The sequence below is a fragment of the Colias croceus genome, chromosome 19 (assembly GCF_905220415.1).
Source record: "Colias croceus chromosome 19, ilColCroc2.1".
NCBI classification, from domain to species: Eukaryota; Metazoa; Arthropoda; class Insecta; order Lepidoptera; family Pieridae; genus Colias; species Colias croceus.
In genome coordinates this window covers 7,652,979-7,666,424 of record NC_059555.1, presented here as the reverse complement: position 1 = coordinate 7,666,424, position 13,446 = coordinate 7,652,979, and the positions used below count along the sequence as shown (strand labels likewise).

The 13,446-nt window shown below is 32.1% G+C and overlaps 1 protein-coding gene across 1 annotated transcript; it reads left to right on the top strand.

Moving 5' to 3' along the window:
• The first annotated feature begins 2,774 nt into the window (after positions 1–2,774).
• On the top strand, positions 2,775–11,495 carry LOC123700591. Its single transcript, XM_045647854.1, has 6 exons — positions 2,775–3,047; positions 3,979–4,109; positions 5,895–5,987; positions 9,806–9,886; positions 10,986–11,047; positions 11,305–11,495. Exons 1-6 carry the CDS (start codon positions 2,935–2,937, stop codon positions 11,470–11,472), a joined length of 648 nt encoding a protein of 215 aa, XP_045503810.1. The 5' UTR covers positions 2,775–2,934; the 3' UTR covers positions 11,473–11,495.
• Positions 11,496–13,446: the final 1,951 nt, after the last annotated feature.

The window sequence follows — 13,446 nt, the reverse complement described above, 5'->3', positions numbered from 1 at the left end:
TTATTTTTATATTACAAAAAGCTGAAGTGTTAATTGTATATTTATGTTCTTTAGTTTATTTATTGTTGAAATAATAAAAGGAGTCTGTAGCACAGCTTCAAATTTAAAAGCTTTTTAACTCCTGGCATAGCTTTATTGCCCATTATAAGGTATAAACTACAAGGGAAGCTGAAGTAAAAAGTATTTAGCGGATTTAGCTGGAAGTAAAAAGTATTATGTTAATCAATTTCCTTGTTAGCTATGTCACGTTATCTCGGGACACAAAAAACGGGAAGGCATTCACCTCGCGCTGGTGCGACAGATTACATTCGAGTCGAATGAACCAGTTTGAATTGATGTAATGTAGGGCTAGATGAATGACCGTTTAAAGAAATTAACTACGCCCGTGACTGATTAAATTCCGTATAAAGCTGATAAGTTAGTACGTTTTTAAAGGACGTTTGTTGGTGGCAATTTATTTTACTGAATAATAATGTGAGTTTACGATTGCAAGACATTCACACATTATTAAAAGAAATTAAAGTATGTCATTATGATTAACACATTACTAACTATACGAAATAATAATCCAAAATTTTTAAATTTATAGTGCTGTATATTTAGAAGCAAAAAAAAATTGTTTATTACTTTACTAGTTTATTAACTTTTCTAGTTGCTGTGTTCCAGATCTATCGACCGACATCATATTATTTTATTTGCTATTAACAACAATATTCCAAACAAAATATGCATTATATATTAAAGACCTTTACGCGAAATACACGGGTAGGTACTTGACCCAATAATTGAAGTATAATGAGCTGATCAGCAGTGTATCTGACTAATTAATGCGATGTAGCTTCATAATTATAAATCTGTTCATATATACACGAATCTGTTCAAAATTAAACCCTGCTTTAATAACCAATATACATAAATATTGTTGACCTATTTGTCTATCAATCAGAACTAAACCTTATCAATATTGCCCCGGCTTCGCCCGTGGTTCATGTTAACGTTTTCTCTCCATACGTATACCATCCTCGTACTTCAAGAAATATTATAAAATAAAAATAAACGAAATTGTTTTAGCCGTTCTCGAGTTTTGCGCTTAGCAATACATTTGGCGAATCATTTTTATTTTAAAAGATAATATGACATCCATAGACACGAATACAAAAACTACAAGACTTAAAAAGTGCATATATTTAATTTAAAATACATGAATCACATTAAAACATTTACGACATGCATCCCTCTTATCTCCGGAGATTAATCGCATGCGGTACGAACTGCCACTGCAGTCTAACTTAACTGCATTTAACACTACACATAATTATATTTGCCTTTTAAGCGAACACTGCATCGCACGCTCTCAGATTTTTGGAATTGGATCTCAATCCTTTGTAGTTTTAATTGGAACTAATTGAAAATTTACGTCGAGTAGCATAGAGTTACTATGCTTTTAAATATATATATATATATATATATATTAATACTTCGTCCGCGTCTTTTATCGCATTCATTTCACGCTGTTAATGCGAACTTCTTATTCAATAGGTACAAACTTTCCACCCCTATTTCACTCCTTGATTATTGTGAAAAGAAACAAAAAAGATTTACTTCAAGTCTTGAACTACGTGTTTACTATATCAAAACCAATAGATGTTTAGCTATAAAAAATAGCACAGGCAGAAAATACTCATATGGATAAATGCTTAGGTAGTAGACCGGCATTGTATTATCAAATTTAATTATCATCAACTTACATTGGCTCCATAAGAAGCTTACTCATGCACTGATCCGGAAATTGCTATTATGCAAACTATCATCCATTATATTTGATGAAAACGGAATTAGTGGTTAGATATTACTGAAGGTTTATTACTAACTATATTATTGAAACATGGCTGATTCTCGCAATATGCTCTAAATTTACTGACAAATTTCCAATTTCAGAATGTAAATTTATCAAAATGTTGAGTGCAAAACAGGTTGAATGAATGAATTAATAAATTGAAATAGTTTATCATAATTTTAAACTTTATTATTTTTATTTTGACCTTTAGGTCCAATAAAAATAATAAAGTATTATGTTTATTGGATTTTTATAGTATATTTTTAATCTACATACTTAATCATTAAAGCTTAAAAAACCTGAGAGTCATTATAATGATAATACTAATGATAATTACAATTTACAACTATGGCATTATTACGTTTTACTATACGATCCGTCCTACAAAAACATAATTTATCTTGTTTCATGTAAAAAACTAGACATTTATTAAAAAGTCGATTTACACAATTGCCCGTTACATAAAAAAGGAAAACCAACTAAGTTACATCGTAACACGTGCACAGCTTATACTCGAAAGAGTATTTTTGTTTTACAACACCATAAAATACGCCACGTGTGAAAATCCCCCACTGAGACCGTTTTGGTCACATTTCATTTTTTATGATAAAATTTTGTACTGAATTTCGTGCTGGCAACACCAATTTTTAAATGGTTTGTATCAAGTTTGTATATTATGTACATACTAAAATTGGATACGTGACTACAATTCCATTTTCTAAATAATTTATGCAATTTTTTTTAATAAAGTAATTATTAGATTACAAAATTATTTAGATTTATCTATTTTATGAATTTAAGATTGATATATATAGATTATAAAATACACTTAGATGAGATATTTTAAGTTTTAAAAATACATACATATATATATTATTATTATTTATAAACTTACCAACAAATCTGTTCTGTTTCAAAACGATTTTTGTATTTATTCTATATTAGAAAAGATTCCAATTTCAAACGGTCTTCTCATATTCCTCGACACATTCCTCGACTAACGCCACAACGCGCGGGAAACTCGATTCTCAAGAACTGTCATATTGAAAAATATTGTAGGTGAATAAAAAACAAGAACTGTATTGACTTAATTTAAAATGTTTTTTGACAAAGAGTGGGTTGGTGATAATTCTTTGAAAAAAGCCTGGCTGGCTAGTCATGGACACTATAATACAGAAGACGGAGAAAATGTTGACTATGGAAACTTAACGTAAGTTATATATTGCATTATCATTGATACTAATATAAACGCAAAAGTTTATAACAATGGATGGATGTTTGTTAATCTTTAATGTACCTAGTAAGTACTGGACGGATTTGGATGAAACTTAATAGAATATAATATGTATATCAGAATAAGACATGAGAGCTATGGAAATTTTGCACGTGGGTTAGTCCGCGAGTGAAATCGCGCGGCACAGCTAGTATTTAAACTTAAATAATGAAATAATATTGAAGTGAGGATCCCAGTCCCCAATGTTATAGTTTAGTTGTTTTACGTTAGAACAGAAAACAGATTCAATTTTATCTTTACCTACTACTTCGTCCAATGTTCCTATTAATTAGTTCAGATGCGAGTAAAACCGCGTGTCGTAATAATAAATCTCCTTAACAATATTATATTTGATATTATATTTGTATGTATGTATAAATAGGTAGGTAATCTACGGAAATCTGGAAGTGAATTTTGAAATATTCAACCGATTTTGCTAAAATTTTGAAGCATACCTACGTTTAGTTTGGATGACAATGCATTGAAAGCTATGTGACGTCACTCAAAATCCAATATGGTGGAACGCACAAAATAGCAGAGTGCACTATACTTTTTAAATGCACCTGTACCTACTACCTATAATATTATGTGTATCAAATGAAAAGACTTGCTGGATATCTCTGGATGTCTCTTTAAATCTAACTTCATACTTATTTGATGTTAGTTTTTTACTTTTTTACGATTATTATGTAGGTATTTGGTGAAAAATGTTGCACTTGTATTTATTCAGTTTGTTAATCAATATTCAATAACAATAGTTTGAACTTTTAATTTATGTTAAACCTACAAGTTTTTAATCAAATAATTTCACCACAATCAACAACTTTCCTTAAATCAACGTTTACGTTATTTTAAACCAAATTTTCAGGTCAAAAATTCTAGAGAAGGTCAACGAATCAAAGTCCAGGAGACAGGCACGACTATCGCTACGGACCTCCTCCGCTCTTGTGAATGGTGTAGCAAGACTGTACATGGCAGACACTGAAAAACTGTTACATGGTAAGTTCTGAATTTCGGTTCGAAACCATTTAGGTGGTAAATGTTAAAAATCACTACATAGTATAAAACAAAGTCGCTTGTTCTGTCCCTATATCCCTTTGTATGTAAATCTTTAAAACTACGCAACGGATTTTGATGCGATGATTTTTAATAGATAGAATGATTCAAGAGGAAGGTTTTAGCACAGACTAATAATAATATACTAGGTTTTAGTATATCATTTATTAGGTTTTAGACAAAGCGAGCGAAGCCGCGGGCGGCAAGCTAGTATGTAAGCGAGCGAAGCCGCAGGCGGCAAGCTAGTATATTATGACGATTCAAAGTGCTTTTATAAGAAGTCTAATTAATTGAATAAATAAATGTTTGAGTTCAGTCTTAATCAATTATTTTGTAGTTAAGACTGCCCATTGAAATTGGCAGTCTAAACAAATAAAAGAAAAAATCACTAGCTTTCAAATAAATAAGGAACATCGAAATCGGTTCACCCAGTCGATAGTTCTGAAGTAACAAACACAAGAAATACAGTCTAATTGAGAATTCCTTTTTTTGAAGTGGCTTATTAAAAAGGGGAGAACGAGACAAATAATGAACATGAAAAATTAGATTTTTAACCTTAATGTTCAGACTCAAACAGTTACACACGTCGTCGTCATGTTTCATTCGCCAAACTGCATGCTGCAAGCATATAGAAGCAGAAAAAATACAATCTTAAAAAACGCAACTGCTATTACAATTATTGTAGTAGTAAGTAAGTATTTGTGTGAAAGAGTAACAAACATACATTACATACAAATACACACACATCCATCCTCACAATCTTTCGCATTTATTATTAGGAAATGAGATAGGATAGGATATTATCTATGCTTCTATACGAAGCTTAACTATAATTATAAAGAGGATTATAAAGGATTATAAAGCGGTTTGTAATTATGTATGTATGTATGTAGGTTTTCACGCATAAACTACTGGACCGATTTCAAAAATTCTTTCACCATTAGAAATCTGCATCTTCACTGAGCAACATAGGCTAGGTTTTATCCCGGAAATCCCGGCATAATATAAATAATAAAGTTATTACTTACATTTTAAGCGTACTCATGTTGATGTAATTTCACTTATTTCGATGACATTTTAGTTATTTTGAAATAAAAATTGCGTATGGTACCTATTTTACAACGAAAAAAACGTCTTGCAATAAAAAAATTATGTCTGATGGATCTATCTAAAGGCAATAGATTAAAAATTACGCGTTAAAAAATGACTTTAAATTAGGGATATTTTCCTGTGCAGATAAGATGCGCACTAATAAACGCAACCACTGCGGCCAGCCAGACAGCCCGGACTCTAACCGAAATAGCAAGAGAAACAGTATATCAAAAACCCAACTATACTAAAATAACTTTTTTTTAAACGTTGCTAGCTCCCGTACTATAGGTACATAATCATTACTTGCACATGAAATGGAATACAAACAATCGCTTGACTTCAAGCTATTAGCTGTAATAACATTCTGAATGAACGTAATAATTATACGCAAATATATTCAGCACTATTTCACGCCTGTGACTTTGTCTTTGTTATGTATAGGAGATAGAAAACTGAAATAACACGATTACAATATTTAAATGTTTTTACTGAAATTCCGTACTTATTCGTATGTCTGTCTGGTTATTTTACAGCAGGGTTTTGATTTATCTATGTTGAAATTTCATCAATTCTGATTTAGCTGGTTTAATTTTAAAATAGATCATACTAACTAACATAATATTAATTTTCTTATAGATTGCGCGTCATTAGACGAGGCATTGAAAAACAGAAATCGCAAACCATCCAGTTCAGAGATAGGAAATAATACATCCATGGAAGATGATTCATGTAAGTCTATTTTTCATTCATTAGAAATTATCTATATATATTTTAACCGACTTCAAAAAAAGGAGGAGGTTATCAATTCGGTTGGTTGGTATATTTTTTTCTATGTATGTACATCGATTATGCCAAGGTTTCTGAACCGATTTACGTGATTTTTTTGGAACGTAGTTCCTTTTCGCGCGTTGTGAAAGGGGTGGGGGGGAGGGGGCTAGACGGAAAAAATTCTTACGAAAAGTTGTCACGACACTTTTTCTAACATTTACGTCCGTTAAGAAAGTTCAATAGTAACACAATACGTGTACCATTTTAGAAACATGATTCCATGATATTTTCTCGATAGAAAAAAAAATACAAAGTTTTCATTGTTATTTTTTTAAATCTAATAACAAACGTAAAGTTACGACTTTTTCGATATCCATACTATTTATTTATTTATTAAAAAGGTTCATCACCAGTTGTTACATATGTATCATTCTCGTTAAATAGTAACAATAGGATTTACACATTATTATGCACAACTATTACAGATGAACACTACATTCACCAAAATTAATAATAAATTAGGCGATATCTACATACAATACAAATTAAACAAAAATGAAATGTGTGTGCTCTTAACATTAAAGAATTCTGATTAACTACGGCAGGCAATATTAAAAAAAAGTTATTACATTTAACCTATAAATTACGGACGTACTGACAATAATTATAATATGTGAATTTGAAAAAGAATTAAGTCATAATGTTAAGCATTGCTTTCCGAAACTTATAGAGGGAGTCTGAGAAAATATCCACTGAGTTGCTATATTTATTGTGTAAGGTGCATAGTCTAGGAATGGGGGAGTTGCGACCCAGAACAGTTCTGTTTTGACGTGCAAATAGCAAGTTCGTAATTTGTTTCCTTGGATAATGCTTAGGGATATTGAATTTAAATTGATTAAGTAGCTTCTCACAGTCAATAGCATTTTGAAAGACTTTTTACAGGAAAACCATATCCAACAGATCTCTGCGTTGTTCCAACGATATCATATTAAACTTTTTCAGTCGGCTTTCATACGATTTCAGCTTTTTTGATTCACCTGCGCAGAACACTAAATGGTTTGTAAACCTGCGTTGAATACGCTCTAATCTGAGGATATGTGTTGCGTAGTGTGGGCGCCAGACAACAGAACCGTATTCTACTATACTTCTTACTATAGAGTTGTATAAGATAATTTTTGTTTGGGTATTTTTAAACATTTTTGTATTACGAGTAACAAAGCCTAAAATTTTTGAAGCTCTTTTTACTACGTCATCTATCTGTGGTAAAAAAGTTAACTTTTTGTCCACCAATATACCCAAATCTCTAATAGTGTCGACTTCATTAATAGCGGTGTTGTTAATAACATAATCGTGCGAGATAAGACCACTGACCCTACGACAAAAATTCATATGAAAACATTTTTTAGTGTTCAGTATCATGTTGTGACTTTTGCACCAGGTCACGATTCTATCCACGTCGTTTTGTAGGGTAACACAATCTGATGGTGATTCAATGACCTTCAGTAACTTCAGATCATCTGCATACATGAAGGGGGTCGAGCTATATATGCATTGGGTAATATCGTTAACAAATATGTTAAAGAGTATAGGGCCTAAATTTGAACCTTGGGGAACTCCAGAGGTAATAGTATATTTCATTGATTCAAATCCATTAAGAACTACGCAGAATGATCTTCCCTGTATGTATGATTTGAGCCATTGCAAAAGTGAACCTGCTAAACCATATTCCTCACATTTTGAAGCAAGTACGTGATGCGGTACCTTGTCAAAGGCTTTGCTAAGGTCTGTGTAAATAACATGTACTTGTTTTCCCATATCTAATGCCTGTGCAATGCTATCAAGATAGGTGACAAGATTTGTAGTGGTTGATCTCATTTTAATGAATCCGTGCTGGTGGCTGGAGATATAGGGTTTAAAATAATCCTGTAATTTACGACTAACGAATGATTCTAGTATTTTACCAAATGCACAAAGTACCGAAATAGGCCTGTAATTTTCTATATTGGAGTTATCGTCACTTTTATAAATAGGCACAACCTTAGCCACTTTTCAAGTCGCAGGGAATGTGCCTGTGCTCAATGAACGGTTATAGATGGTAAGTAAGGGCTCAACTAATGTCTTTGCACATTTCCTGATGAAAATATTCGGTACGCCATCGTAGCCAGATCCCTTGTCAATCCGTAGGTTAATTAGGTCGTGGAGTAATTCTTTCCGCGATATTTTAATACATGCAAATGAGTCAGATGTGCGAGTAAGATTTTTGGTGGATGAGGTACTTGGGTTTGTCGTTACACTACTATGAACAGATGAGAAATATGCCCCAAACATGTTACAAATTCTTATACCGTTACTGGAACTCTCATTATTGTAGGTCATCGATGATGGAAAGTTCTGGTTATTGTTTTTGCGTGAGTGAATGTAAGCCCAAAAGTATACTATAGTATTATAAATGCGAAAGGAACTCTGTCTGTCTGTCTGTTACTCAATCACGCCTAAACTACTGAACCAATTTGCATGAAATTTGGTATGGAGATATTTTGATACCCGAGAAAGGACATAGGCTAACTTTTATTGCGAAATATGTACCACGGGCGAAGCCGGGGCGGACCTCTAGTTAACTATAAAATAATAATATACAACCTATACATGTACTGAGTTAGAATTTTGAAATATGCGATGGTTTTGAAATAAACAAGAAATACTTGAAATTAGCGCGCGACCAGCCAATCTAGCGTGAGCCGTCTGTACGTTCCTATCCCGACCGTTGCACGAGCCAGTCCCGCTTCAATATACAGGGTGTAATCGTTAAGTGTGCACAGGCGATAATTCCGTAACTAATGTAGATGTCAAAAACACTTTAAACTGATATAGAAAGCCCTTTACCTAATGAGTAAAATGACAATTATAGCTTTTTAAAAATAAAACGGGAAATACATAAAGACATTTGTTGTACCAGTGTTGTTTGACAGTTATAGTACCCACCTCAACGCTTAGCTTATGAGGCGTGCAATATCCAAAAAATTTACATCAAACACTCCCATAAATTTAGTATGAGATATGACAATCCCTACCAGATAATATGAAAAATGTTGGTTCTTTTTTTTGTTTTGTCCCTCAATTACTTCGCAAATTTTAATGAAAATTCATTTAAAAACTGTAAATAGAGCTCGATCTGGAATACAATGGTATTATTCCAAAATGAGGACGTCATTTCGAACTTATTGCTTTGAACACAAAATGTAGGTATGGGAAATTGAATGTATGAGAGTGTTTAATATAACGTTTTTGGATAATTCCCGTTTTATACCAAAAAACTTTAAACTGATATAGAAAGCCCTTTACCTAATGAGTAAAATGACAATAATAACATTTTAAAAATAAAACGGACAACAATAGTAAAGGAATAATCACCTGTGCACACTTAATGATTACACCCCGTATATAAAAAAATATTATTAAAACTTAAAAAAAAATAAAATTTTACTAATTAATCGAAAGGAACTTCGTTCCATCCGGGTGTCCCTTGACACCTCTCAAATGTATATTTAACACTACCTAGTTGACGCCTGTGACTTTGTCTTTGATGTTATATTAGGAGATAGAAATAACATGATTACAATATTTAAATGTTTTTTACTGATATTCCGTACTTACTCGTATGTCTGTTCGGTTATTTCGCAACCAAACAACAGGCTTTTGATTTATCTATGTTAAAATTTCATCAATTCTGATTTAGCTGGTTTAATTTTAAAATAGATCATACTAAAATTTTCTTATAGATTGCGCGTCATTAGAAGAGGCATTGAAAAACAGAAATTGCAAACCATCCAGTTCAAACATGGGAAATAAAGAAGATTCATGTAAGTTTATTTTTCGTTCATTATAAATTATCTATATGTATATGTATATTTTAACCGACTTCAAAAAAAGGAGGAGGTTATCAATTCGGTCGGTATATACAGGGTTACTTGTAAAACACCAGCAACCTCGCAGGACAAGATAGCTAACATCATAAATAACAACATTTGTTCTACGACTTATGATAATTTGTTAGATTTTATTTTCATACAAAAATAAATATTCATTTAATTTTCCGTGTGAATATTATAAACTCTACGCGCATTCCGAAACTTACGTAAACAAGAAGCGAACGGGAGGGGAAAGGGGGCGTCGGGTCGTCCATCCGATAATGAATAGAACATAGACTTACAAATGTTAGGAGAGTACAATAAAAGCTTAAAAAATCATTTAAAAATAATTTATTGCGTTATGCCAAAAGTCGTAGATCAAATGTTGTTACTTATGATGTTAGCTATCTTGTCCAGCGAGGTTGCCGGTGTTTTACAAATAACCCTGTATATGTATAAATATATATACTTTTTATGTGTACACTGATTACGCCGAGATTTTTGTACCGATTTATGTGATTCTCGTTTTATTTTTACAAATTTATTACGGCCATTTTACTCATTAAAGTTTTTTGATATTTACAATAGTCACGGAATAATCGCTTGTGCACACTTAAGAGGAGGCTCCCTTTCTCATTTCTGGCACTGAGAGACCGGTTACGGTACTAGACGCTAATATACAGCCGTAATAAAGTTGAATATATTGATCTAGAGAAAAAATATCTTGGGATTCGATAGTAAACTCTATTTTCTTACTGAAAATATTTATTTTAGACATAAACTCCAAGAAAATCTTTAAAAAAATGTAATAATCCTTAAAAAAGGCATAATTATTGAATAAAAAAATGTATCGAGCGAAAATGTTACAATTACGTAACTGTCTTGTACATCGAAAGAAAAAGACCCAATAAATCATATAGTAAAGTTTCATTTTGATTGTATGTGTGCCTGTTTCAGAGTATTAATGCAAATTCACATAAAATTTAGGGAGCTTCCCCTTAACGATTACACCCTGTATACCTATGTATTATGTAAGTATTTCTTCTTATAGGTAACACAAACTCATCAAATTCCACAAAGGAAGCTTCATCGAGCGTTCCTAATACAAGTAATGTAAGTTAGTTAGAATACGTTTATTTTCTAATAGGAATTTGTAATAACTAGATAATATTATAAAACACTAGCTGTGGCTCGCGGTTTTACCCGCAGTGCTCTGCTCCTGCCTATAGCCTTCCTCGATACATGGGCTATCTAACACCGAAAGAATTTTTGAAATCGGACCAGTAGTTCCTGAGGTTAGCGTCCCAGCAGTGGGAAAGTATATGGGCTGATGATGATCCAACTCAATATGCTATTCTACATTTTTTCAGGTTGCAACGAGAGAAGTAGCGGTACAAACAGACAGATCGTACTTATCCAAAATGGCTGGACTAAATTCGATGTGTTACATTCAAGTTCATGACTCTAATGGACTGTTAAAACGCATCATTTGCTGCCCAGCTAATTCCCATGTTTTGGATACACATGTTAATAATTAAAATTCACAATTATTATAAGACTATAATAATATGTTTATTTGGAAATAGTTAAGTAAGTAGTTTCTGTTGTTTTTCTTTTTCGGGAAGTTTAAATTTAATTTGACTATTTGTTTTTTTGTATTTGTATGTCTCATCTAAAATTAAATATATAAAAATATTTTCTATTTTTAATTACTGAGCCCCACGGTTTCACCCACGCGCGAATGAGTTTTAATCCTATGTTCTTGTGGGAATATCGGTATAAAAATAGTCTAAGTTATTCCTTATAATAACCATATCTATTATCTATCTGTCAGTGAAATTCGCGTCAAAATCGGTCCAGCCGTTTCTGAGATTAGCCGTATAAACAGATAGACAGACAAACAAAAATTGTTAAAATTACTGTTATGGTATATGTACATTGTACAGAGTATACATCCATATGCATTTAGTAAAAATCAGTTATTTCAATATTAAAAACAGACATTCCCATTTTATTAATTACTAGCTTTCCGCCTGCGGCTTCGCCAGCGTTATCAAAGAAAAACCCGCATAGTTCCCGTTCCCGATCCATTGTTCCCGATCCATTTCCGGGATAAAACCTAGCCTATGTTACTCGTGGATAATGTAGCTTTCGAATGGTGAAAGAATTTTTAAAATCGGCCCAGTAGTTTATGAGCCTATTCATTACAATCAAACAAACAAAGTTTTCCTCTTTATAATATTAGTGTAGATAAATTAGATTCACATACATACTAAAAATATCCAAATTTTCCCGTAAAAGAAACCCATCAAAATCCGTTGTGTATTTTTAAAGTTCTAAACATACATAGGGACGGACAGATAAAACAAATGTACAGAACATAGACACTCAATATACCATAGGTATACGCTTCAATAGTCCTTACTTGCGCGACAAGGAAAAATGTCCCCGGTACATGCATAATATTTTTATTGTAGGGTAGCTTGGCTTGCTATTACACCGAAGTGAACATTTTTCCTTTAAAACCACTTTAAAATGTATGTTTTTAAAAGTAGTAGTTCGGTAAGTATATCACATGCCTAATACTTTTCTATATACTATTGTGTTTTCGTATGTTATAAAAAATTGTTATTAATAGTAATATATATTATTATGTTATTAAAAATAACGTGATACGCGAAAATAGCAAAGAAATTTGAGATATTATTACTTTTCAACACACAAAGTGAAAATTCAATTTCAACACTTAAATATGATTAAGTATACGTTTTCGAACTCGAAATTACAATTTCTAGTTAGGTAGCTTCCATTTTAAAAAGCGATTGGATATTTGATATGGGGGTAGTTATCTTGCAACAATCTACCGTGCACATGAACACACCCGTATGAGAAAACTAATTTGAATTACGTTTGGGGTTTCTTTGACTTTATCAAGAATCAAAGTAGGTAAGTACCTTTTATTAGTTTTAAATATCCAGAAAACTTTAAAAATGATCTATGTTTATTGTGATGATTCGTATTTAAATGTTGTCTAGTAATTAACTATCATTTTAAGTTAGGACCTGCTTTTAAAAGGATGGCTTGATGATGATTTTATGAATGATTACAATGATGTATTAACAATGTTGGCATATTTTATACTTCCCGTTATTAAAAAAGGGCATTTGTGCCTAGCATATGTGTCAGAAATGAAACTTCTATAGGCGCTTTGAGAGTAAAATTTTAAAGTCACGTCATGGCAATACCGTCACGTCATGGAGTAGTAATTGAATCTTACCTTATGACACGTGTGCACAGCACACACTCTCTTTTTTAAATAATGGAATACATAAAATATGTCAACATTTTACACAGCATTCGCGTCGGTGTAAAAGCAACACTAAGAAAAGTATATTCGTCTGACGATGCATTGTTGTAAAGAAATATTGTCAGTATCCATCACATTGTTAGAGAAGGTCCTAGCATTTACTTGTACAAATTGTGTGTTATGTTGAAAATGTGTGGAGAATGGT

Bases quoted from the DNA above. Each gene is read 5' to 3' on its own strand.
- LOC123700591 (XM_045647854.1), top strand. From the start codon at position 2,935: ATGTTTTTTGACAAAGAGTGGGTTGGTGATAATTCTTTGAAAAAAGCC. The intron at 5,988-9,805 runs GTAAGTCTATTT...ATTTTCTTATAG, and splicing joins ATCCATGGAAGATGATTCAT to ATTGCGCGTCATTAGAAGAG. The intron at 11,048-11,304 runs GTAAGTTAGTTA...ACATTTTTTCAG, and splicing joins GCGTTCCTAATACAAGTAAT to GTTGCAACGAGAGAAGTAGC.